The sequence below is a fragment of the Heterocephalus glaber genome, unplaced genomic scaffold (assembly GCF_053883595.1).
Source record: "Heterocephalus glaber isolate CG9 unplaced genomic scaffold, H.glaber_assembly_v1.0 deba00001606, whole genome shotgun sequence".
Classification (NCBI taxonomy): Eukaryota; Metazoa; Chordata; class Mammalia; order Rodentia; family Bathyergidae; genus Heterocephalus; species Heterocephalus glaber.
Window position 1 is genome coordinate 10,764,779 of NW_028258377.1, and position 27,226 is coordinate 10,792,004.

The 27,226-nt window shown below is 48.2% G+C and overlaps 1 protein-coding gene and 1 long non-coding RNA gene across 3 annotated transcripts in view; one reads left to right on the forward strand and one right to left on the reverse strand.

The window, feature by feature from the left end:
* The window catches only part of LOC106010695 (uncharacterized), a 31,352-nt gene extending 21,876 nt beyond the window's left edge, over positions 1-9,476 (forward strand). The window contains exons 2-3 of the long non-coding RNA XR_002387033.2: positions 36-350; positions 9,096-9,476. This is a non-coding gene — a long non-coding RNA (uncharacterized LOC106010695). The remainder of the gene's footprint in view (positions 1-35; positions 351-9,095) is intronic.
* Tgfbi (transforming growth factor beta induced) overlaps positions 1-22,181 on the reverse strand; it is a 32,531-nt gene extending 10,350 nt beyond the window's left edge. For both annotated transcript variants that reach the window (XM_004836203.4, XM_013077959.3), the window contains exons 1-8: positions 21,969-22,181; positions 17,530-17,628; positions 8,263-8,327; positions 6,600-6,760; positions 6,103-6,267; positions 5,687-5,833; positions 3,473-3,614; positions 259-471 (exon numbers count right to left, since the gene is read on the reverse strand). In XM_004836203.4, coding sequence (XP_004836260.2) covers positions 259-471; positions 3,473-3,614; positions 5,687-5,833; positions 6,103-6,267; positions 6,600-6,760; positions 8,263-8,327; positions 17,530-17,628; positions 21,969-22,102 — 1,126 coding nt within the window. In that variant the 5' untranslated portion in view covers positions 22,103-22,181. The remainder of the gene's footprint in view (positions 1-258; positions 472-3,472; positions 3,615-5,686; positions 5,834-6,102; positions 6,268-6,599; positions 6,761-8,262; positions 8,328-17,529; positions 17,629-21,968) is intronic.
* Between the last annotated feature and the right edge of the window lie 5,045 nt (positions 22,182-27,226).

Here is a 27,226-nt window from a genome sequence, read left to right on the forward strand (position 1 = left end):
TCTGAAATTGTGGGATTGTGTCTCTCTTTTCCTAGGTACTATTAATGGCTCTCACTGCCTCCAAGACAATGTCTGAATTCCTGTGCCTAAAACTCAAGATTCTTCACCATCTAGTTCTAACCTACCAGTTTACAGTGGTTAATAGGCTGTGAGCTGAGTCCAAGCAGGAAAGTGACTCACATGACCCCTGAATCTCCACCACCTTGCCACTGGGAATGGACAGACTGGACAGGACTAAGGCCTGGAGACCTGGGGTACCTGAATCTGGGATGAGCAGCTCATCGATGAAGTGGATCACACCATTCGTGGCCAAGATGTCCTTGTTAGAGATGATGGCCTTCCCATTGATGGTAAGCATGTCCCCACTACAGCCCACCTCCAGAGTGGTGCCCTCCAGTGTCTCCATGGACAGCCCTGCGACAATCGCCTCAGCACACATGGCTGATTTCAGGATGTGGTTGTTCAGCAAATCTGGGGGCAGAATAGGACATGGGGAAAGTCAGAGCCTGCTTCAGCCAGACTCCTGGGGTCAGCTTACAGTCTGCCCTTCCTGTGAGGACTCTATTCTATCATATAAGGACCTTCAGACAGGCTACGGCATCACAAGGTCTGGGGCCTTCTTTCCTCCTGCCTGTCACTCTCTAAAACTGGCTGGGACTCTGCAGTCTGGATGCTTAAGTTTGAATCCCATGGCCACTGGCCAGCTGTGGGACTCTAGGCAAGTCAGTTAGTGTCCTCGAGTGTCATCTTCTGCATCAGTAAATTGGAGATAAGAATAGTATTGGTCTCCTCTGCAGAGTAAAATATTCAGCACACTGCCTGGTGGCAGAGAAAATGGTAAAAAAATGTTAGCCATTAGCTTATGAGTACAGAACTTCAGGGTGAATTCTCTTATTAGGATATGAACTTCAAGGGGAGAGGAAAATCTCATGAGCCTACCATGGGACTTTTTAATCTACTGACCTTTCTAAAAAATGTAAAATGGGATAGGAAAAATGGAAACTGCAGAAAAAGAAAGTTGTGAATTATCTGTATATTTTATTTGTCCAGGCTTTGTTCATTTGCTCAACCTACCAAGATCTGTCTTAGAGGGTGGGGAATGGTGATCAGTAAGACAGGGCCTTTGCTATCCCATTTGCCTCATCTGCAAATAATAAATTCAAATGCTTATTCACTTGTCCAAGTGTTACTTTAGGGCAGGGCAGGGGCTAGGATCCCTGAGAGGGTTCTGGCTCCATCATGGCTTTCACTGGCATTCATGACCTCCGTATGGAGGAAGCTGCAAGGAGAGTTAAGAAGAATGTGTCCCCACCTCAGCCTAGAAGTTTCCTAAGCTACTCTTCTCCCAAGCTACCAAGGTCCTTTGTCTTGCATTCTCACCACAGAAGTGAGTTTCATACTGTTACTGAGTATGGGAACCAAAACTGCGCTGTCATGGACAGGAGGAAGTTCTGAGGCTCTGCAGAGGCACTGGGCAGCTGAAAACTGGCTTAGAACGCCTGTGCTGACCTGATTCAGCCAGAGGGGAAGACAGAGGACACCAAGACTCTATGGCAGTGAGGCCTTTGGGAGTCTTGCTTCTCAGAGGAGGAAACTGAAGCCCTAAGGTGGGGTTTGGGTGGACCTGCCAGGGCCACTCAGGGAGTAAGCAGAGTCAAGACTGGAGACCAGGCTTCAAATGGGACACATCAGCCTGGGGCTGGTTTTTGTCTATCTCTAGCCCACCAGTAACAGGAGAGTGTCAATGGTTGAACCTTTTCCTTCAAGTCCACAGCTACAGCAATAGAGAGAGGGCCTTTTCTTTGAGTAAACCAGTTACTGAGCAGAAAAAGTAGATCCACAGAAGGCATAAATTAGAGGTCATTTTTTTCTTCCACTTTATAATAAGGAGTTATGATATCTGTGAAGATAAAAATATGGTCTGTACAAAAGATGTTTTAATGGGAGCTACAGTTTGACCCTCAAAGGCCCATGTGGTAAAGGCTGTTCCACAGACTGGCACTATTTGGAGGCTGTGGAACCATAAAGAGGTTGGGTCTAGCAGGAGGTCATTGGGGGCATGGTCTCAAAGAGGATTGTAAGTCTCTTTCTCTTTCTCTCTTTTATTCCCTTGATGCCAGGTGAGTGGCCCCAAAGCCACAGGCTCAAAAACAATGGGGCCAACCAACCATGCACTGAAACCTCCAACAATGTGAGCCAAATGATGGTTTCTCTTCCTGAGTTGATCATCTCATGTATTTGCTACAGTAATGGGAAGCTAACACAATGAGGAACATAGTTCAAAATGGGAAGCAAACTATGCTGAGGTGTATTTAAATCTCATCTCCTTTAGGCAGCCTTTGAGACCCCTGAGGCTGTGTGGGCCCCACCCTCATTCCCATAGCATGTTGAGTATCTTTGTCGGTGTTGACCATGTCTGTTGCTGCATTCACCAGATCAGATCCCAACAACCCATTTTGAAACCTGCCACCCTTCTAGATGAACTTCCTTGCAGACATGGACTGAACTGTATTTACTTTTGTGGCCCCAGTTTCCAGCATAGAGCAGGCATCTGGAGTCACCAAAACCATCTGGAAACAGAACAGATCCCATCTGTGCTTTCAGAAAGTGTCCTTTCTGATTCCTGACTAGCCAGGAGGAGAACATGCTAAGTTTCTAGGGTGTCTGAGTGCAGTAGGAATTTTTATACAGTACAAGGCAAAGGTAGATTTAATTAGACTCAAAACAAATGAAGTCATCTCTGGATTATATTCGGGAGGAGCAGGGGCTTTGGGGCCTACTCTCTTTTCCAGGGGACTCAAGGCTCATTAGGCAGGTTAATGCTTATGGCTCTGAGAGGTCCTGGAGTTGAAAGGGGCCAGGTGAGGGGAAGGCCAAACCCCCCAATCTCTCTTCTGTGTTTGCTCCTTTCCTCCTTTCTGGCAATAATTGTGCCCCCTCCTAACTCAGCAGTACACTGTGGGGGTGGGGATGGAGCCAGCAATGGGCAGGTAAGAGTTCACTATTGCTAGTTTCTACTATAATTTTGATTGCCCATGAGGCCTCTAGCCAGACACAGCCAGCATGATGATTCCATTTCAAGGATGCCATGACTTGTCCCCCACTCCCCATTCCACACCTCCCACACCTCCACCTGACAGCCTTTCTCTGGCCTTGGCCATTGAGCCTTCATCTCTCCCTGTGTCTGTTGAGGCTCAGCTATGGACTTCTGACTCTGCCTCCCTCCTCATCCCTGGACAAAGCCTTCAGGTATCTGGGCTTGTCCTTTAGAGCCAGGGTGGTGCTCTGCTCTGGATTCTGCAGAGTCCTGGCTGGATGGGAGTAATGGAACTTGATGGTCCCAAGCTACAGCTATGGTGGGCTTCCCGAGAGTCACCTCTGGGCAGGGAATGTGCCTATCGTGGACAAAAGTAGGTCTTGGGCTTACTCAGGTTGCTCCAATGAAGCAGCAGCAGAAATTCAGTGTCCTTACCTCTCAGGGCCTCTGGGTCACCCAGGATCCGGTTCAGAGTCTCAGCAGGGATTTTCTCAAAGGCCTCATTGGTTGGGGCCAAGAGTGTGAACTGACCATCACCCTCAAGTAGGGTGTTGAGCCCTGATGCAGCCACAGCAGCCTGTGAGAAGGAAGGAGGATGAAGTGCTCCCCAAAGGCACTGGCTTCTGCCTAGCAAGAGGCCTTGCTAGCCCGCCCTTGGGGAATCAAGGCCCAAGAGAAAAAAGAGAAGCTAAATCAAAGCTCTCCCTTCACCATGGCCTCCATGTAACCTGGCCTGGTCTGTGCTCCAGTCAAACTGGCCATCTTTCAGGTACTTCTATGCCTCATTTTTTTTTCCATCTGCAGGCCTTTGCCCTGCAATTCTCTCTGCCCTTCCCTCTTTCTTCAATTCTCTGACTCCTATTCCTTCTTCAGGCCTTAACTAAAAGATTGTTTCTCTGAGATGTCCATTTGGCATCTGTCCCCACTCCCAGGGCCCCAGGCAAAAGTGAGTCTGTCTGCTATAGACACTTCCTCAGCTTGCCACCATCTAGCAACTGTAATTCCATACTTATTGGTAACGATTTATGCGATCTCTGGGAGTGTCAGGATCACAGGACCACAACCTGAGCAGCTTCAGACTACTCTCAGGTGCGAACAGCTTTGTCCACCAAGTCTAAAATGTCTTGCAGGATCTGGCCTGGCCTCTCCCCTCCCTTTCTGTCTCCCTAGTGCCCTTTGCTCTGGCCCACGGGGCTCTTCATTGCTGTGCCTGCTCTTGAGTTCTCTTGTCCTTACTCCCTGGCAATGCTCTTGCCCCACCCTTGGGTAGAACAGGCCCACTCTCTCCTCCAGGGCTCCGCTGCAGTCATCTCTTCCACAGAGCCCTTTCCTGACCATCCTGCGCCTTGGCCTTCCTCTTCTCTCATGAACCACTGAGCCGCTGACTTCAGGGGTTTATCATGGTCTATGGCTACTTTGTGTCTTATCTGTCTACCCAGAAAGAATATTAATTCCATGAAGGTAGAAATGTGTCTGCCCTGTTCACTCTTTACCCTGGAGCATGGAACCATAGCTGGGAGGTAGCAGGTGCTTAGTAAGCATGAGTTAGAGAGAAGGAAAGATGAGCATGGGAGGGGGTCACAGGGGAAGAAGGAAGGAGTATTTGCCAAACCTAAAGAGTAAGAGGTTACTCAAATGGACCAAGTTCTATGAATCAAAATATATGGGAATAATTTTGTGGCAATATCCTTCCCTTGAAGATCCCCGTGCTATGAGTGACCCAGAAGAAAAGCAGGGGAGAAGGGCTTTGGAGTCAGGCTCCCAGGACTCTCTAGGGCCAGCCAACAGCTGTCCCTGGTTGCTGAGGTCCATCTGGCTCAAGTGTGTTTGTCTCTCTGTGTTGGAGATCTCCAGGGAGGGACTGCCCCACTACCATTTGTATCCTTTGTGGTTTGAAGGTTCTCCTTGACCGAGGGTAAAAACCCTGACAAGGCAGCCTGCGTTCACTTCCTCCTGAGCGGGTGTTACCAAAAGGAACACTGGCCCCTCCAGTTGTAAGGCAGATGCCTGCTGGTCATGGGGAAGGAACTGTGTTCTTGTGGCCCCGGAACAGTTACAAGCCAGCCCAGGAGTGGGACCTAAATTCCTGTGTTTACATGGATGGCCTCTCTGGTAAATCTAGGCTCCATGGAAACATGGGCATGGCTGGAACAGGGGTCCAGCATGGAGAGATTTGGTCCAGAAGCATTATGTAACCCAGCAGGCCATTTATTCCAGTGCCCCTAAATGGGAGCCAGCGTTAGCATTATCTTTTTTTTTTTGGTACCAGGGATCAAACTCGGGACCTTGCGCTTGCAAGGCAGGTGCTGGAAACACTGAGCTAAACCCCTGGCCCTCAGCATTAGCATTAGATGGGGTCTTCCCATCTACAGAACCCATAGCACAGGCCCAAGGAAGTCCAGGGCGCAGAGGACCCCTTTCAGCTGTTGCCACAGAACTTTCCAGGGGAGCCAAGCAAAGGAAAGCTTTACAAAAGAGAGAACAAACAGGAGGTATTTCACAGGGTAGGATCAAGCTGAACATCTAATTAGTAGACTCTCCCTAGTCCCCTCCCTCCATGAGACATTCAGACATCCTCCACTCTCCTGCAGAAGAGATCCCACCAGGCCCCTCTCAGGAGCCTATGTGTCCCCTGGGGCAAGCCCTCACCCGAAGTGTCTCAAAGGTGTCCTCAATCTCAATGATCTGCTGAATGTTGTTGGTGATGGTGGAGATGACCTTATCGATGAGATGTACCACACCATTGGTCGCATGGTGGTCGGCTTGCAGCAGCCGAGCACAGTTGACAGTTACAATCTGCCCAAAGAAGAATCAAGGGTGAGTGGCTGACACAGTGAAGGCCAAATGTGGAAGCCCCTGGAGGGGTAAACAATGCCTTCGCACTCAGCAGCAGAATGTCGTTGAAACTGCTGTGGAACAAGAACACCCAAGGAGAAGCAAACCTAGGAGCAAGGGCCACCCATGGGTTATCACACTGCAGGACAGAACCCTAGAAAGCAGTCCCATGTATGGGGCAGACTTGGGCTCATTGTGGCAGAGAACAATGCTGTTGGGGATGCCCCTACCCCATTGGGATAGTGGTGGATCTGGATGTTGGAATTCTGGTACATGGAGGTGAGGGCCATGCCGTGCTTCAGCTCGTCAGTCAGGACTCGTCTGTCCACCATATGGTAGCGAAGGGCATTGAGCAACTCGATGTTGACATTGCTCACCAGGGAGTCCAGCACTTCCTAGAAGGAAAGACAATGTGACAGTTATGGGGCTTCAGACTATGTTTAAGGGATGGGTCCCTGCTCCCCTGGGAAGCATGCTTTCTAAGGCCCAAATGGGCACAGGCCTCCCTTCTGCCAAGGACCCCTCCTCATGAGCACCATCTCATGCCTATCTCAAGTGGGATGGACAGGAAGAGACCCAGTGAGGCATAATTAGTCTTCTCTGAGGGGTTAAGGGAAAAGGTCTCTGAAGCAGTAGCTATAGAATCCCATTCTTCACACATGCCCAGGAACTAGGGAGTAGGGTACATCCCTGGAAGAGTCTTCTGGGCAGAAGGGGGTGGTCTCACCGCTGGCAAGGAAGCCCAGGCCTCATTGCTAGGGGCAAAGATGGTGAAGCTGCCAGGGCCCTCCATCTCAGGCCGTAGCTTCTCTGTGCGGTCCGTGTACAGCTGAGTGGTGGTGGACCCCACAACTCCCAGGGTCTCGTAAAGGTTTGAAAGTGGAAGGGCTGCAAGAACAGAGAGGGCAAGAGGGGTGACTTCTGGGCACCCACCCAACCAGAACACCTACCCTTCCTTCTCTGCCAGAGAGGACGCTGGGTGAGGGGGAGGTGAGGAAGAGGGTGGTAAACCCAGAGAGTCGACTGCTGGGGTACTCAAGGCTTGCTACATGCTTCTTAAAATGACTCAGTAAGTCAAATGTCTCTCTATGTGAACACAGCTAAGTGGTAATTTTTAATTATTTTAAACATAGCAGAGCAAAGTTTTTGTTCCTAGACATTTAGCTAATAAGGGCAGGAATGCACACCCAGAAATAGATATCTTAATTTTAAGCCAGTGTTACAGATTGTCTGGTTATTAAAACTAGTTCCCTAGTGGCCTCTACGAGAATGAAACAACTAAAAATCTTTGAGGTACTTTCTGCATTTGCAGGTAATACAATGTTATTTCGACAAGCAGCCTAAGGTAGAGAAAAGTGTGTAGTCAATGTTCACTTTTTTTTTGGTACCAGGGATCGAACTCGGGTCCTTGCGCTTGTGCAGCAGGCAGCAAAACCACTGAGCTAAATCCCGGCCCCAATGTTCATTTTTAAAGATCTGAAACCAGAGTCTAGAGGCTGAGCTCCCTTTTAAAACCAAACTCCTTTTTCCTTTGCATTCGCCCCACCTGTCCTTCCATTAGTGTTAGTAATGCCACACCCCTACCCATGCCAACCACAGGCCCCGTGTGACCTTTGTACCAACTCAATTGGCCCCTCCCTCAAGTTTCAACCTCATCTTCTTAATCTAAACAAATAGCTTATATTTCAAAGTTAAAACACAAACCCTGATGCACAGTTGCTGGTGATATGTGACACTAAAGAAAAGATTCTGGGGGCCTGGGATTTAGCTCAGTGGTTTCGCCACCTGCTGTGCAAGCGCAAGGACCCGAGTTCAATCCCCGGCACCAAAAAAAAAACAAAACAAAAAGAAAAGATTCTGATGAGATTCACAGGTGTCACACTGCCTTTGGCCCAATGTGGCCATTCGTGGTACTCTTGGCCAGCTTTAATGAGCCACTTGGCCTATGGTTTTCCTCTCTGTAGCTCCAGTAGGCCAAGTTTAGATACAGAGTGAACTTACCCTATCTGGTCTCTAGCAGGGCTGATGGGAAACCAACAGGACATCAGACCAACCCTATGGATGCATTCAGAATCACTCCTAGCTAGAGACAAGGCCAGGAGCCTGCATGTGCTGAGGAGAGGCTTCTATTAGAGTCAGGCCAGAACTAGAGTTCACTCCAGCAGCTTGTTGAGGGGTCAGAAGAAGCATCCCAGGGAACCCACTACTTCTAGCTCTTGTTCTTCACCCCTGCAATGGAGCCTAGAGGCCAGTGAGCACATGGGAGAATGCCAACACACCCTCATCCCAAGACCCCCATCTGGACGGACTCTGCTGCCTTTCATGTTGGTTCTCCTTTCTCCAACCTCACTCCTCCATCCATAACCACAGACAGAGCCTGGCTTATTCACCTGCTGGACAGCCCTTCTCTCCTGGGACCTTTTCATATCCAGGACAGCATTCGTAGCTGATGACTCTGTAATGAGATGCACACATATGTGTATCAGGCATGGTTTCACTCTTCCTCATGTACCCTCAGGGCCTCTCCAGGCATAGTTGCCTCAGTGGCCAAGGAAGAGAAAGGACAAGTAAAATAGTTTCCTCCAAGGAAGTCATTGATGAGATCATAATTGTGCCTTTTATCAGCAAAGAACTGTTCACTCCTCCTTGGTCTTGTAGAATGAGCCTGATGGCTGCCAATACCTATAGAAAACCAGCTGGGAAACTGGACTGTGGTAGTTTATTGGGTAGTGTTGTTAGAAGATGCAACTCTATCAAGGATTTATCTCAAACACAATGCCAGGGAAACCTGGTGGTTAGTGCACTGGAAAGGTCGCAGGGAGGAGTACACAGCCTTGTTCCAGTCCTAACTCTAGGCCTGCCACATGCCCAGCCAGTCTCATCTCCTCTCTGGGCTCAGGTTCCTTGTCTGTAAAATGCATGTGTGTACATGGCAGAAGGGGAGGTGGTAGAGAACTCATTTGGTAAAATCTCTTATGCTCTTCTGGTTCTCCAGTTTTACAACAAAAAAAGGGTAGCATATATGTGATCATCAAGTTTTTCCTCAGTCTTTGCAATCGAACTTTAAGACAAAAACAACGCTTTTACAGAGATTTTTTTTCTATTTGTATTAAAAATCCTTAATCAGTAAAAATATGTTGTGGTTTCAAACTGAAAATATACAAAAGCTTATATAGTAAAGTGTTCCCTAAACATCCTCATCCTTCACCCCATTGTCTTCCAGGAGGCACCAATATTGCCAGTTGCCAGAACTCTCTGCATGTAGACGAACACAACATCAGCAGCACACAGTTAGGAAAACTAAAGACTTTCTCATCTCCTGACCACACTAGCCTGTTATGGGACAGTGACCACCATCAGAGGTCTGAAAGACAGAGGTTCAGCCAACCTGAGATTCTGGGGAAGCACAAAAGACTGGGAATTTCAAATAATGTTTCAAGAAAAGGAGAGTTCGGACAGCCTGTTCCCAAGAAAGACTTGCTTTGAAGCCCATTCTCCACATTTAGCTGAAGTCGTGGAGCCAAAGGCAAACAGCCATGTTCTCTCTGCCCTTATTTTGTATACGTGGATCTGCCCTGTGAGATAAATGAGAAGTCAGACTTGAGCTGAAGTGAGTGTTACCAGACTTGCTCATGCACGATGTTTGATGGCATCACCAGCAGAGAGGTGGGCAGAACGAGAACTGTGGCTTTGGGGTGCTAGCAGGTGGTCTCAGTGCACAAGCGGCATCTTGCTTCTGTGAATTCAACTGGCATCAACTCAAGCTGTGCGTGTCACGTGGTTAGAAATGGGCTCCCAGGAAAGGAATGACAGTTACGCACATTCTTCTCTGCCTGCTCTCTCCTCCTGCTTCCTCTTCCCCTTTTCTCTTACCTTCCTCCCACATTTTCTTTTTTAGCCTTGCATCTCTGTACTTATAACAGTTAAACAGGACTCGTGGTGGCCCAGACAGTTTCACCTTCAGAAACTAAAGTCATCTTTGCAACTAAAGAATTGGTTGATAGATGACTTGTAAAGGCAGCATGGTGTAAGAGAAACAGTTCCAGAATTGGGAGGCGTGCCTTGTGATCCATCAGTAACTAGCAAGGGGACTTTGAAAGTCCATGTCTGTTTCTGGTCTCAGTTTCTTGATCTATAAAATGGGGTGAAGTTAAACTAGATGATTTCTGAATTTCTTCCCACATCATATGGTTCTAGCCAGTGGGCTGGTATCTAGGGAAAGAGAACCATTCTCTCAAAGAAAGCCAGAGTGTGCCAACTTCTTCCAGCTAAGTCCGGGAAGAGCACCACACCTTGAGCCCATAGCACTTGGGACGTCCATGTGAGATTCTAGGATTTCTTTGATAAATACCAGGGTTCTGTGGCTGGAACTGGGGAGGTGGGATTAGGCCAACACTCCCCAACCCCAAGCTTAGTTGTTTTTTTTTTTACAAGTGGCTGCATGAAATTCCAGAGCTGGGGAAACCCGTTGGAAAAAGTCTTATCCACAATATCCTCATCTCTGGGGTGCTCTGTGCACATAGGTGCAGCATACCATATTGCTTGGAACTCCCAGTCAACCAGTCAAAGATTTGATTTCCAAAATGTTGGCTTCTGAGTTCCATTCCAAAAAACCACAGGAGAGCGGAATAGCTCAGTGGCCTCACCAGGATTTCAGTGAGGCCAAAAGAAAACCAACTCCCCAAGTGTGAACCTTCTGGTTCCCACGGTGGTGAGCATGTGCATAGAAGTACAGAGACTAACACCAGGAGAAAGAGAGGACTCAGGGGCTGGGAAGGAAGGGAAAGACGGAAGTAAAACAGACTTAGTGAGGTGAAGTGCGACTAGGATGGAATCAGAAAGCAAGCTGCAGGACTCTGAGGGGTGATGGGGTCTCAATATCCTAGGTAGGGTCAGCCCTAAGACTCTTCTCATATTTCATCAAGTCCATCTCTTTTTTGTGCTGCTTTTGACTATGTACACATTGGGGAGAGCAGACTTTTGACATATATCATCTCTAGAATGATCCAGGCTAGCCCTCCTCAGCACTCTGTGCCCTCCAGGTAGGCTCTCTACACCCATGTCTCACTGCAGCTAGACTGAGTCCTACTGTCTGTCACACATGGATGGCTTCTGCAGCATGCCCCTCACAATGGAGGATCAGCCGCTGAGGCTGCAAAACCTCCCCAGCCAAAGGCTTTATCCTGGTTAGCTGACCACAGTTCTCTCCTAGGAAGCTTTTTCTTAGTCCTTGTCCTCTGCTGGCCTCTCCCTCTCTGCCCTCCTGCTGCCCATGAGGGAAACTCTGCCTAAGCACAGCAGCCTTATGGGTTGAGATGGTTCCACAGCTGATGGGTTCCCTGCTTCCAGCTGTCCAAACAATGCCAGCCTTTATCAGGACCAGCCTGCATGGCCTTGCTGAAGCACAGGGCAGCTAGAGGTTGTAGACTGAGAAGAGAGCTCACTGAGATGATCTTGACCAGAACTTCCTGGACTGGCAGTCTCCACTGCAGTCTGCCCTACCCTCCCAGGGCCCAGGGTGCCACTCTGCATGAGCTCTGGTTCTGGGGAGAACACAGAGTTTGGGGGAGATGGGCTGGGGCTTGAGCACAGGGCCTGGGTTTGTTGCCATCTAGGATGAATGCAGAAGGGATGGAAGCCACAAGGAGCCTCCTGTCTGTGTTCCCCCAGTTGCTAGGTGTTTGTGCACATAAAGGATCGATTTGTTGGTCTCTAAATCTCATCTCATCATCCAAAGCTTCTCTAATTAAATGCTCCTGGCTTCTCCTTGGCCAAAGTCAAATAAAGAAAAACCTCAGGTCAGAAAAGCATCCTCTCTAGGGAAATGAACTAAATATCTTGTTCCAGCTTCTCAGTACAGGAGAATGATTTGAAGAAGAAAATGAGGGAGTGTGCCTTATTTAGAGGGGTATTTAAATTGAAGGAGGGAGGAGGGCAAACAGATAGTGTCAGTGCCAGGTCTAAGTGCAGGGATGTGTGGGGAGCAGGCCTCTACTCCCCCCTGACATCTTTACTCAGGACTGGACAGAGAGAAGTATTGGTAGTTCTCTCCCTAAAGTAATTTTCCACAAGGTTAATGCAAAGTTGACACAGTCCCTCTTTCAAGCGTGCTTTACAGGTTCAGCCAACTGTTCTGGCTGTAAATGCTCAGGGGTTACTCAACCTGGGGAGGAGAGGGAGCAAGGAGGAGAGCCTGAGAGCCAGTCTCCTGTGACAGAAGGTAAAGCATTCAGTGTGTCACAGTTTCCAAGGGGAGTCACAGACCAAACGCAGACCCACGGCGTCTAGCTACTGGGCAGACTCCACAGACTGCCTGCCTGGGGCGATTCTGGTTTTCTTTTCCTTGCTCCTGGCTTTGGGAAGGTGGCTGAACTGATTCTTGAGGTCCCCAGTAGAAAATCAGGGCTTGCTTTAGATGACTGCCAGTAAAGCCCTGTGCCAGTGCCCCTACAGCATACACCAGCCTGGGTGGTGATCAAGATGGAGACTTCAGGAAGTGGGAATACGTTTTTGTGGGGACTGCTTGTATGTGGTATTTTAGGGTATTTTGGGGACTCTAGGATGTTGACCAAGTCCTCTCAGTTCCCATACCCATCATCAGACGAGAGGTTTGGAGGGTCCTCCTCACTGCAGGGGATCCTCACGACCACCACACTGGAGTGAGCTACTGTGAGAAGGTTGGTGACAGCGGGCCAAAGGGCTTCTCTGATCCTAAACAGGTCTTGTCCCTGGGGCTCACAGCCACAAGTTTTGGGGCCACAGAGAGAGCCCCTCTCACTTGGGCATCTCCTGTGTCATGGACACTCAATGCTGGTCTTGATTCTTCCTGGGGGTGGCAAAGTGGAGTAGACAGAGTTCCCCCAGGAACCAGTGGATGATCAGGCTGGTCATCCTGATGGGCAGGATGTGCAGGCTTGCTGAGCTTCAGTTCTCCCATCTGAAATGGGCTAATAATCACATTCAGATGATAGCGTAACTATGACATGTGTGCGGCTTACATACAAGAAGCACTAACAGAAGCCTGGTGTTTATTAAATGCTCAATTATCGAGAGTCTTCCAAAAAATCCAAACAATCGAAAGCATGACAGTTCAGGTAGAAACTTTAAATAGAAGCTAGGTTAGTCACTTCATTGAAAGCCATGTCCTTCATGAGGCCAGTGATTGAATCACACTGTGATAAATAAATCCCTCACAACACATTAATAGAACTCAAAAGATAGGGCCTGTATTCATTTTCTATAGTTTGATGTAACAAATTACTATAAATTTTATGGTTTAAAACAATATAAATTTATTATATTATAATTCTAGAAGTCAGAGTCAGAAGTTTGCCTCATGGGGCTAAAGTCAAAAGTTACATTCCATCCAGGGTTCATAGGGATCACCCATTCCTTGCCTTTTCCGCCTCCTAGAGGCTGCTGCATGCCTTGGCCTGTAGTCCCATCAGTCCAATTTAGTTTGCACTCTCACATCCCTTCTCTGACTGCTCCCATGGCCTCCCTCTTATAAGGACCTTATGATTACACTGGACCCACCACATAATCCTAGACAATCACCTTCTCACAAGATCCTTAGCTTAGTCACATCTGCAAAGTTCCTTTTTGTATGTAAGGGGACATATTTGAAGTTTTGCAGATTAGGGTGTAGGCATCGTTAGGAGGATGTTTTTCTACCTACCACAGGGCTTTTTGCTATATGCATATAAGTGCATGTAAGTTCTCAGTAGAACAAAATTCTATGTGAGCTAAGCAGCCTCCTCGTTTGAAGAATGGTCTAGAATCTTCAGGAAGCACTGTCAAGAGAGGTGTTGGTGAATCTCTGGTGTTTGATACATGTCTAGTCTCTATTACTTTAGAGCAGATTGTCTATGGGGTCCCAGTAAATACGAAACGGGGAAAGAGGTATAGTGTGGATCTCTGGGGACAGCCAACATGGCCCTTCACTGTTCTCTTCTTTTTCCTCTTGGGTCCAAGATTATGGGATACAGGAAAGGGAGGAGAAGGAGGGCTCTTCTTTAGCTTCCAATCAGATGTCTCTGAGTGCCCTGCCCAGAATGACATCTATTGGAAACAGACCTGCCAAGTGGAAAAGCTTGACCATGTCCCAGATGCCTTCAGTAAAAGTTAAATCTATAAGCTTTAATGCACTACTGAAGCATTACTATTTTGCCCCTAGGTAGAGCAACACTTGTTCCTACAGAAATGGTAGTGTCCTGCCAGCTCATCTTGGCTCCAGAGAACAGCTTTTGCACTTGGGAAATGTGCTGCCCATGAAACAATTTCAAGAGTTGGATGGACAGCCTTATCCATCCAACTTGTGAGCTTCCACACCAGCCACCCCTGTGCCGTGTTCATGATAGCTAAGCTCCTGTTATGACTGTGACATCCCAATGATGTCACCTCTGACCTAGCTGTTAACCAGACTCCTCTCTCCAGGGCTCACACAAAAGAGGCCTGTTGAGAGGCAGCCAGACTTCCTGACCACAATTTCCTGCACCTTCTCTCAAGCTGCCACATATCAAAATTTTATGGTTGCCAATCAAAGCTGGTCCTGAAATCACAGAGTGGGGTGCCATCTGCCTCCTCCAGACCTCTTTGTTTGATTAGCTATTGTAGCACACTGGTGCTCTTTAGGATTTGAAATGAAGCCTAAAGTGAATTTTCAAGTAATAAAATTCATCCAAGCCCTGAAACAGGGGTCCTCTGGTAACCACTTCCTACAATAAAATTCATAAGTCCGCTTGACACATGGAACCAGTCTCAGATTCTCCTTCCTCTGGAAATGTGGAGAAGCTATTGCGGCACCATAGATTCACCTGATAAGGACTGTGCCGACTGTGGCCAGTTCCCTGCTCCTCAGGAAGTGGACTCCAGGGCCTCATAGTAACAGACAAGTGGCTGTAGGTCCTGTCTCACCAGGCCTGTCTTTCTGTTTTTATGTGACCTCACACCACAAGGTCTTCACCCCAAAGAAGCTTAGTGGTTGCTAAGCTTCAAGTTCAAATTTTCCTTCTGGTTTTAGGCCCTTCAGGACCTGTGCTGTCTGCTTCCCCACAATGCTTTATTTCCTTTTATTCCAACACACACATCTGCTAGAGCCTCTTCTCTGGAGTCTTGCTGAGAAAATGCCCACTGCCCATGCTGGCCCAGCTGAGACAATCCTCTTTGCTTCAAACACCACCATCCTCCCATGCTCAGCCTGGTCTTCACCCAGCTCTATGCATCTAGAGACCTACTCTCCCGAGGATGACACTGACGCCAGCCAGCACAGTCTCTCCCTGCCCTACCCTTCCAGCTGCATAAAACAGTTCATTCTGGCCATATGGTAGTCAGATGGCAGCCCCTTCAGGGATTTCTGTCTCAGGTATACAAATGTACCACAAAGCTGCCTCTGGCTCTGGGGGACAGCAGATATGCGTTCAACTTCTCTTTCTCTTTGTGTTCTCTTCCAAAGTTAGCCCCACCTTCTGACACTGCATGTGATGTTCCAGGAAGAGCCACTCTTGTCCTGGATCATGAAGTTTTATATCAATTCACATTTTTCTATCCTCAATTCCTCTTTTTTGAAAGTGCCCCAAACAATGGCCACAATTGAGAGTTGAAGAGTATCTTTTCCTTTTGGCTTTGCAAGAGTGGGTCAATAGCTGGCACTGGATACTGAGCTTTGCCTGACTCAACTCTAAATCTCACTTCCCCACCACACCCCCCTACACATCTTCCTTTCCCTGGAATATTTTGTCAACACAGCTCTATTGCTTGTGCCTTGTGCACATGGAGAAAGATGCAAGAGACAATGAGCCAACGTGACGCATCATCAACCACAGTGTCCACCTGGGAGCTGCTGAAGAATGTCATCAGCTACTGTTAACTCCTTGGGCAAACACTTCAACACGGGGCACCTGAAGCAGCATGGCAGATAGCACCCTGTAGTTACTTTGACGTCACAAGTAGGCCCCATTTTTGGAGAAATTTGAATTAACCAAATGGTGACGCTCTTTGAAATCCAGGGCTCTGAGAAGCAAAAGAGCTGTTTGCTTGGCACAGGCACTTTGGTCAGTTTCCAAGAGGTAATTATGTGGGGCCTGGTTTTGTGTTTAATTAAGTAATTAATTAACTGCTTATTTGAGTAGATACTGTACATAATGAAAAAATCAATCAGTACCAAAGGTATTATTATATTTTAAATTTGGGTCTCATGGAAGAATGTATGGTGTAGAATTTGCATAATCTCTTTTTGTTCAAAACAGCAAAAATCATTGCTGAGTCTGATGCTACCTCTTCCAGATTCACTGAAATGTGTTCGATCTTGTGCAACCCTTAGATGTGAAGCTGGGCTCTTGATCAAGGAGGGAACCTGCTTCCACGGACATGCTCTGCACAGGCTCCTAGGGAACTCCTGATTTCTCTCCAGCTTGGCCATAATTTCTAATTTCCCTTGATTCAGACTAGGATTGATAACTGTCTAACATAATGAGGGTCACACATTGGGGTACTTGTTTCCAAGAACATTTGCAGGAAAGAGCATTTTCCCTTCCTTCGTTTGGTTATTAAGTTGGAGGAAATGGCTGCTTGAAAATAACATCACAAGCAATAAATGTAAAAATCCCTAACACTGGAAGACATTCAGGGTAGTGGCTTAGAGTCTCTTAATCCTCCTGTTATGCAGACATGAGGAAGGTCAGACCTCACAAGTGGCTCAGAAGGTTTTGCACAGCACACTTTCCTCCCTCCAAGAGACAGCCAGCTTTCAGATCTGCTGACAGTGCCAAAACAGATTACCTTTCCCCAGAACTCTGTTATAGCACACATACTACCTTGTTCCTAGCAGGCAGCTAGGCAGTGGAGGTGAGGACTGCCTCCCCTTATGCTTACAGGGACGCCAACAATTCCTATTGATACTATACTGCTCCTCAGGCTGTGGCTATGCCTCCTTCTGTCTGTGGAGTCTAGCTTTTAATGTTCTGGTAATAATAATACTAGTAGAACGGGTGTAATGAGCAGTTACTATGTGCCAGGTACTATATTTCTTCTCTTATGTACACTATTTTAATCAATCATCATAACAAGGCACGGCTTTTAGTTATTTCTATTTTACAGATGAGGCAATTGAGGGTCAGGAACATTAACCCTCCCAAGTAAATGGCAGAAGGTGAGTGGTCTGGGTTGGAGTCTGAGCCTGTGTCTTAACATCCAATGCTGTCTCATCACAATGTATTCCTAGCACTCTAAGTCTTTTTAAGGTGTTCACCTTAGCACTGCAGAGCAAGGGTAGTCTTTAGGATAAGTTCACCAAGCAGGTTTTCTTTCCCAGAGTCACATGCTCATAGCATCTCCACAGAATAGTTATATAATTTAGCAAAGAGTGAGAGAAACACACACGCACGCACAATATTTTATGCTTATTATCATTTTAAATCAGCCCTGAAAAATGTATCCAAGTTCTTGTCAGCAGCCTTAAAAATGCAAAACAAATTGGGCAGCTTCATAAAGTGCCACTCCCAGCACATGGTCCCTGACACGTCTGCACATGCATCTTCAGGCTCCTCAGGCAGCCTGGCCTTTCTGAAGAAGGCTGGCCCAGCCTGGAGCCACCTGCACCTGGCCCCGTGCTGCAAGGCCTCCTTAGTGGCTGTAGTCTGGTGGTTTCAGATACTCACGTGGGCTTGCCGCAGATTTTCCTCTGGTACCACTGCTTGCAGTTGGTGAAGTACTTTTTGTTGGTCCCAATGACCTTCTGCACAGCACACACATTGGGGCTGGAGACAAAAGCAACAGTGTTAGTGAGATGGTCAGCATGAGCAGCCACCTTGATGTCTTTCTCATCATGTGGGCCTTCCTGGGTCGTCAGAACTATCTAGAAATGGAGGAGAGATAGCCATTTCAGTCTTGGTACCAGGGTATAGTTTTAGGATGGGCTTTGGTCCTATGTACCTAGAGTCTCCATGAAAGTTCCCCTCAAAACATTGTTCAAGTTTATCTTTTCATATATATATATATATATATATATATATATATCTTATAATTTCATATATGTATCGTACTTTGACATGAGCAATTGGTAAGTATAAATGAAAGCATCTTAAAAATTTTAGATTACATGTAAGCAACTGAGAAAACTATCAAAGTCAAAGTGGTGTGTTTGCTAAGCAGAGCAGCTTTGAGAGACACCCCACCTTTCTCTGCACCCACACTCCACACCAAGCCTACACTTGACATCCCAGTGTGTGCTGCAGGGCTTGGTCTTAGGAAGAGAAGCCCCAGTGCCTCCTAGGCAGCTCCACATGCAGACATACTCCGTAGGCCCTGACCAACCGGCTGGCTCCCAGAAACAACCCACCAAGAGTGTCCACATGGCCAGCTGCTGTCAGGACAGCTGCCATCAGGGGGTGCACTCCTGATTAACATTCAGTTGTTCGTTACTTACACCCCAGCTTGAGTCCCATTTACCCCAGAAAGCCTTCCTCCACCACCTCGGGTGACGCCCTTCTTTCCATCCTCTGACCTGGGACCCAGCCCTCATATGACGCTGCTTACAGACCCTACCACCACCAATGTGGTGCAAGCGAGAAATGCAAAAGGTGGCTTGGTGTACCAAGCAGAGCCTCGCTGATGTGTTATGGAGGCTCCTGTCTCCAGCTACCCTGTGAGGTGAGAGGAGTTAAGCCTGGAGAGGGGACACAAATGCCCACAGTCCCCAGCGGATTTCTAAACTCTTGGCTTCTCTGTTCACTGCCTGGCGTTCACAGCTAGACAGTCCTTAATAACTCCTGAAAAGTCCCTGCCAGCCAGGCTCCAGCCTGAAGTCCTGCTCATCTTCATGCAGTCCCAGAAGTTCTTCCATCTGACTGAGCAGGAAATAATTACTGTCGATGAATTCCCTGCAACTTTCCGTAGGCGTCTGGCGGATCTTCAATGAGTCTCTGTGGATGTGGCTCCAGCATTCCAGTTTGGAGTGAGTTTCCACTGCTGCTGCCCTTTGTGACAGGAGTGGAGGGTAGGGGCAGCCCTGATCCTCTCCTTGTCTCACTGGGAGTGTGGGTGAGCTGTATGCACAGGAAATTTATGCACAAGTGTAATAAAAATGAGCAAGCCACTTCCGGGCCTTTTGCCTCCAGCATAACAGCACTGCTTTGCAACTTGGATTTGAAAACCAACTGCTTCAGGAAGTTCAGTCCAGTTTTTGGTTGATGATACAAGAAAGTGTGGTTGCATTTTTACTTCTCTTTTAGTAGTACTTTTTTCTCCATCTCTATGGCAACATAGATACAGCTGGGAGCCATGAGACCATGTCACAGTTACTACCTTCCCAACAGCTTTCTGTGTTTGGACAAAGTCACTCTATCTCACTAAGCTGCAGTTTCACCATCTAAAAAATGGGAGCAACTGCAATAGATCTCATTGTGCTATGGAGAATATGAATGCAAAAGTGCTGGTGGGTGGTACAGTGCTGCACCTCAGCAAGGCCTAGTGATCATTTCTTCCCTCACAGTGTCGAGCACACTGCATGCCCTTCAATCAACAAAGTCTTCCTTCCTTTTCTACCAGCCCCACTTTGAATAAGAAGTTGGAGCTTGAACAAGGTCATCTGTATAGGACACCCCAGCCATGTGTGCAAGGCCAGGCACACGTGGTATTTTCAGGGACATGTAGATCAGAGCAAATCCAGCCGTGCCCACAACTCTTTTGCTTCAGCTCATGTGCCTATACATCCAGATTTTACTGATGGAGGTGGTGTCTGGTGACTTTTTGATCATTTTTGTCCATCACAGATTACTATGGGTCTTTCCGAATGTACTGCAAGAAGCTAACCAAGAGGATTAGGCTGCAGGGGTTTGGTTGGGAAATTAATACAATATCTCAAATTCATAATAAAAGAGCATCTGTGGGGCTGGGGATTTAGCTCAGTGGCACTGCGCCTGCCTTACAAGCTCGAGGTCCTGAGTTCTATCCCCAGTACCACCAAAAAAAAAAGAGCATTTTTGTTAAAAAAAAAAAAAAAAAAACCCTACGGTTTTCTGATAATATCTTTTATGTTTTGAATGACTGTTCATGAGAGCAGAAAATGAGATTGAAATTTAGTGTCTTCACAGGCTAAGGACCCGAAGCTGTCATTCATTCAGTTTGAGAACCTAAATGACTTCAACATTTGGTACAGAAGAAACAAGTTGGGCATGGTGGCACACGATGTAATCTCAGCAAAAGTTGAAATCCCAGAAGAAACAAGCTTACCTCCAGCATCAGAGGCCTTTTCAACAGAACTGATGTATCTGGCAACTTTTTCTAGGACAGGCACATTTAGTGTCATTCACTAACCTGAACAACAAACAGGAGCTTCTATGTCTTTGGATAAATTTATGTTTATAAGTGTTGTTATTAAATAGTATTGTAATTTTTAAAAAGCCTTATTTTTGGCCTTGTCAGTGTTTCTTCTGCTCTGAAGGGAAGGAGCTTTGCTAGGGATGGTTCTTGATGCAAAGCCCTGAACACCTTTGGGAACCCTCTGCTGTGGCTGTGTACAGAGATGCCCTTCTGGGTGACTGTACTGTAAGGCATGCTGTAGTGATCTTCTCCCAGGGTAGTGGTTAAGAGGCAAAGCTCCAGAACAGACATCCCGGGGGGCCTGCGGTACCTGAATATAACATGCTTCATTGGCAAAAAAGGCAGAGGGACCCAAAGTGAGAAGGGCTGAAGTAATAAAAATGTCGGCCTTCACATTTTGATGCCCTCTGCCTTTCTGACCTGTCCCTCACCTTCTTTTGCATATGGTCTAAGTCAAAGGAGAACTTTTCCCTTCCCTGAAGACCCCAGGCCATTCCCAGTGGACTGCTCCTTCTGGGAGGGAGTCGAGGCTGCAGCATTCCTGGCTTGATTTCATTCCTCAGGGTGGCCTGACTTGCTCCCAGCACCCCTTTCCCCCCACCTGAAAGCCACAGGCAGAGGAAACAAAGGGGTAGCCTATACCCACACCCAGAGCACACCCAGATGTGAGGAGCCAAGGCTTTTTCAGGGCCTGTGAAGCCAACTCTATCACCCCCCCACACACACACCCAACTGTGAGTTTTGAGCTGAAAATGATCTGCCCCTTCCATTTGAGGGTTGGGCACTGCCTGGGGCAAGAGTGCCAGAACTCAGTGGTATCTGGGCCTCCCCTAGGAGTCAAGACTGGTCTCTACTACACATAGTTTTACTAGGTGTGAAAAAGGAGTCGGTGCAACCAGGCGGGCTGGAAGCTACAGGAAAGCCTGGCTATGCGTGAAGCAGGTGTGGCCTGGATTGGGATGCAGAAACACTGTCCACCTCTGGCTGGGTCTGTGCTGGTCTTCACTAGGTCACATCTTCTGCACAGCTTTGCCTCCTACAGCTGGCACAACTTTAGTGTCTCAAAGTACAACCTGCCCTGACAATGCCATTTACAAACCCACCTTTTGCTGTAAGATGAACTTCAATCCTGGGTTCCAGTGCATACTGCAGGATTATGGAAAAATCCCATGTCCTCTCAGGACTCAGTTTTCCCTTCCCAAAGTGTACTGTATGAGGGCTCAGGAATTTTGCTCTCCCTTTGACGGGGAGGAGGTGCTACACTGCCTTGCTGTGCCCACAGAACACTGTCCTGGTGCCAGGGGGTAGGTCCAGGTAGTGGCCAAGTGCACAGAAGCCTGGGGGACTTAGGATGCTGCCACCTATGTGGCCGAAGTCCCCTCTGGGGTCACTGCACAATGACCTGGCTGCTGTACTGCTGGGTGGGCTTCTTCTCTGCCTCAACCATCTTCCCACAGAGATTCTGATGATGGGGAGGCAGAGAATTAATGGCCTCTTTCACCTACAGTCGGGCGAAGAGCCTGAAAGTGGGGTCTCTCAAGTCCTTGGTCAGGGCCTCCACCCCCTTCCTCTACAAAGTGTAGGCGCTGACTTCCCTCCATGGTCCCACACCTCTCTCCCTCCACCCCGTAAAGAGCCGGTCTCTCTGAGTACTGCACATTGCCTGCTTCTTTTTGGGGGGGGGCAGGTTTGTCCCTTGCGCCCCCAGCCTGCTTGGATGCCCCCAGCAGCAAGCCCGGCGACCCGTCCCGTCCCTGTGTCCCTGTGCTCCGCTTACCCGTGCTGCCGACCACGGTGCCGGCTGTGCTGCAGCACCAGCTGGTAGGGTGACTTGGCGGGGCCCGCTAGGGTCCCCGCAGGGCCCAGGGCCAGCGCCAGGGCGAAGGCCAATAGCCGCACGAGGAGCGCCATGGCTGAGGAGACGCGCGCGAAGATTCACCGACCGAACGCGTGAGCGAGCCGCTCCGCTCGGGGGAAGTGAGAGCGCCCGGCCGCCCGCGCCAGGTTAAGTAAGCCAGCGAGGGAGCGGCCTCGAGGGGCGGGGAGGACGGCTGCGCTGACGCCTCCCAGCCCGCCCGGCCGCCGCGCTCGCACCCACTCTCCCCCTCCGCGGTCACTTTCTTCTCCGCTCTCTCCTGCACCACTGTCCAGACCTCCTCACTCGCGTCCACTCTCCTTCCCTTCCTCTCCTGCCAACTTGCCCCTGGATTGGGATGCAGAGGGTGCAGGTCGCGAGGGAGGCGCTTCAGGCTTCTTCCAAGTGGGGACACCGAGTGAGGGGCAAGGGTGATGGCGGGGCGGGGAGGCGGCGGCCCAGAGGTGCCTCGCTGACCTGGCTACAAACATTGCAGGCTGCGCTGATTCTTACAACTCTGTGGCCAGTCAGACTGGACTCTGCGTTCCACACCCCCAGGCATGCTAATAGAAGCACAGATGAAGAGCAAATCTTAGGATTGACAGAAACCCAACATTGTGGGACAGGTTCTGTTAGGCTGTAAGCTGCACTTGAAAACCTGAGGAAGGGTGGGGTCCTCACCTTGGTACTGCCTCTCCCCGCAAATCTTGGCAACACTGTGTGCCAGATACTTTCGGCACTGAGGTGGAAAAGGTGAGATTCCTGCCCTGAAGGAGTTCTGAGCAAGAAAGCAAGTAGTCATGTGGTAGGGAGGGAAGTACAGTACTAATTCCAGCACCTATGAATCACCACGGACCAGTTACCTGGCGCTGTTAGAGCTGGGGAGACAGGATAAGTGGATGAGACCCAGGCCCTTCTGGAGAAGTCGACAGCAAGGGAGATCCACGCCTCAAGCCAAAATGTGCCACAGAAAGAGGTATCTGAGGCCTTGGGAGTCCAGAGGAGGCCCGTGACCCAGATCTATGGCTCTGCTTTTATTTCTTAAATTTTGGTACCAGGGATCAAACTCGGGTCCTTGCACTTATGCAGCAGGCAGTGAAATCACTGAGGTAAATCTCCGGCTCTATGGCTCTGCTTTTAGATCTGAAGGATGAAAAGGAGTTAGCCAGGCAAAAGGAGGCATGAACTCAGGAAATTCAAATTATCCAGCTGGCTGAGGCATGAGGGGTGGAGTTGAGGGTAGGGGAGGAAGGCAGCAGTTAGCAGGGTCTGGACCCCACCTAAGAGGCCTGCAAGTGATGGGGAAGCAAGTAAGTGACATGGTCAGTGTCCTGAGCAGCCTTTGAGAAGACCAGATAAAATAAAGCAAATGGGTGATCAGTTGGGGACAGTGTGGGAGCATGAACTATGGTAGTAGGGATGTTGATGGAAGAAATATACAGTACACAGGAGAGCTGAGGGGTGTCTATAGGGATGGGGGAGAAAGAAGAGTCAAGAATGAGAGTTTTGGTCTGGGCATGGTGGTGTGTGGTGGTGCTGTACATGTTTAGTATGAGGGACACATGTAATGGGGTGCAGGGTTGCCAGGAGAGGATAGGTAGCTTGGTACATATGGAGTTTGAAGTGCTTGTGATTCACCCAGGTGGAGCCCTGTGGGCAGCTGGACGTGAGGATCTGGTAGTGAGATCTGTAGGGTGGAGATTCACACCTGGAAGCCATTCTCGTGGAGCAAGAAGTGTGTGTGGGGGGTTGATAGATGTTAGAGAGGAGACGGGGGCAGAGAGTGGTCCACAAAGCAGATGGACAGCTGACAGCAGAGGAGCAGAAATGGAGAGTGTGGAGCTGTTGTGGGAGGAGGAGGGAGGACAAGGAGAAAGCTGTTTACAGAGAGGAATGCTATAAGTAAGACAGATCTCAGAGCATCCACTGCTTCTGAGACAGAGGTCACAGGGTGGGGACTTGGCTGTGGAGAGCAGAGTAGCCAAGGCTGGATATGGCGGCTGGCCGGAAAGACAAACTGTGGAGGAGATCTTGAGTGGACATTACAGAAGGAGAAGAGAGGGTCAGAATGGAAGTCGGGGAAAGTAAATCAAGAGAGACTTGGAGAGTTAGAACTTTCACAGAAAGAAGGAAGGAAGGAGGCCAAAGCAGCAGGAGGGAGAGGGACAGTGAGAGTGAGCACCAGGTGCCAGAAGAGGCTGAAGCAGGGTGGGTTAAGCTCTGGATAAGGGGCAGGATCCTGAGGGCAGAAAGCCATTGAGGGTCTGGCTAGGAATAGTAGAGGGAGTGGAAAGAAGTAGGCAGATTTAACAAAGGTTTTAGTGGTAGCATTGAGGAGACCTGAAAATCCTCAGGCATGGAGAGCAAGAGAGATGAGAAGTCAGATAGTTGGGAAGCTCATAGCTGGGAGAACCAAGTGCATGAATAAGGCACTTTGGTAAAAGTGCACACTGGGTGCATGGGGTGTGTGTGGGGGGGGTGAGCTACACTTCTGGCAGTGTCACATGGTGAACAACAGGCCTCCTCCATTTGCAGGTGGAGGAAATGGACAGGAGGGAGCTGCATTCACAGGGATGCAGGAGAGGTGTGAGGGTTGGAGATGCAGATTTGAGTCACTACCACTGGAAGTGGTGGCTAAAGCCATGGAATAGATGAGCTCCTAGGGAACGTGGGGGAGAAAGGAGGAGGACAAGAAGGAAGAAGAGGAGAAAATGGTGGGCCAGAACTCTGGGGGGCAATGGAGAGGTTGAGGAGGTTGAGGGGAAGGCAGAAAAGGAACTCTGAAGGGACAGAGAGGCTCAGGAAGATCAAAAAAGACCTCAGGAGAAGAAAGTTTCAGAAGCCACCATCCTTAGCATGTGTGTTTCATGTGAATAATGTAGATTATTCAGCCTCATGTAGTTCATGAGAATGAGTAGTTCTTAGCATATGCTTGGCACTCAGGAAACAAAACTTCAAGGCTACAGAAAGTCTCCTGAGCCTATGTCTTTTGCACTATATTTTAACCTGAGCCTATATCTTTTGCACTGGAGATTAGAGGTTGTTCTGGGGTGACTTTGACCTTGGGAAAAGCCAGGGCCTTCTATGATGTTGTCTCTGTCTCATATCTTATCCCATCTCCCCAGAAGGGAGAGGTGGGACACTTACTGCCCAGACTGCAAGAGGGGTCAGTCTCAGCGATGGAGTCCTCTGCCATAAGGAGCTCATACTGCTTGCTGGAGAGGAGAGTCAAGAATACACTTCAGCCTAGAATAAGTAGATTTCCCCCCAAACAGCTTTTTGAGAGAAGAGATTGATACTCATGCTGGGTTAGTTCTGGCTTTGGGCTCCTGGGAGTTAGTTCCTCTTTGTCTATGAATCATTTTCCTTATTTTGGTATTTATTATCCTTTTCTTTGCTTTCCTGGAGCCTCAGGGAGAAAATCCAGGAAACATAGTAGGAAGAACACAGGCGATTTCCACATCAGAAAATCCTGACTTTTTGCTCAGCCAGCAGACCACAAAAAGAGAAGTGTCATTGGCAATGATAGCATTCAGTGTGTCAAGGTGGATGGCAACCTAGGTCCCAAGTTGAGGTTGGCTTGGTCAGGGGTGAGGGTGGCCTCGATGAGTTGGCATCAAAGTATGAGCTGCTGCAATGTGCCTACCAGAAGGGCAAGGCAAGAAATGAAAGAATGCTTCTGGGAAGGGTATACTCTCAGAGGGAAGGAAGAAGCCTTTGCCAGCTTTGCTCAATGGTTTAGAATGATGCTTGGATCCCCAAGCCAGGATTTCCCAATGAATAATGACCCTGGTAGAACAAAGTTGTTGTTGGAGGTGGGAGAACTTGGGTTCTAACACCAGTCCTGCTATTTTCTAGGTATATACAAATAATACAAGTTATTCAGTCTCACAGAGATCATGATAAAAGCACCTCACAGGACTCTAGGGTGGGTTACATGATATAGTTCAAGTAAAACCATCATTATGAGTTACTATTATGATTACCTCTCCCCACTAATTGTTCTATATAGTACAGATCAGTGAAAATAGAAGTTTTGCAACTATAAAAGTATGATCTGAAAATGCTCATTTAATTGAAAGCAAAACATTTCTCTGATCCTGCCCGACTGGCTGACAATGTTGGAAAGCTCCCCGGAGGATGCAAGGGCAGGCTTGATCTCAGAATTTCTCCTGGGACCAGGAGCACTGGCTGCATCACAGCTTCTAGGGGGACTGCCTCTTCCAGGCGAGAGACTGGCGCACGTGTATCCCAGTGCCAGCTCCCTGCTAGTAAGATGCAGGAGCTCTGGGAAACTCAAGTAATCCCACCAGACCTCTCTTCTCATCTGTAAAACTAACATTTGATGACTTGAGTTTTTCCATGAGCTCAGTAAAGAGATCACAGTAATTCTTCAGTTACTGTTTAGATATTTAAAAAAATTCCATCCCATGTGCCACTATCCACTGCCTTTCCAAAACCATAAAAAGCAGAGCCCCATGAAGGTAAACATGTACTCCCACCGGGGACTGCTGCTTCTTTGCAGAGGGGGTGACACTGCTGGAGGGAGGAGCAGAGTCCTCCATCCCCAGATGACCCACAGCCACCCAGGGCAAACAGCACACTAAAGACCTTTCATTTGGGAAGGATTTTTTTCTTTCCATGTTAGAAAAATCTACACAGGAGAAAATGAGGCTTGTTTAGAACAATAATTACAAGATTTTTTCAGGTAGTTTTAAGAAATGACTACTTTCACATTCTGTGGTACATACAAGATCACCAAAAGCAGTTTAGTTTTTTAAATAACCCCATAGCACATGACAACAGGCCTTAAGCATGTATTAGTAGTTCCGACAAAGTCCCCTCAAAGAACCTAAGAAAGAAACTGATTCTGGGGCTGTTGGTGGGAGAGCTGGTATTTGTGGAAAAAGAAGGATGAGTTGGGGCATGAGATCTCTAAATTAAGAGTACATGAGCTCGGCATGGTGGCACATTCCTGTAATCCCAACCACTTGGGAGTCTGAGGATTGCAAGTTTGAGGCCAACCTGAGAAACTTAACAAGACTGTCTCAAACTAACATAAAAAAGGCTAGGGATATAGCTCAGTGGTAGAGTGCTTGCCTAGCACAAATGAGACCCTGGATTAATCTCTAGTAACACACACACACTACATAAATTGGGGAGAGAAGTTCTATTCCTTA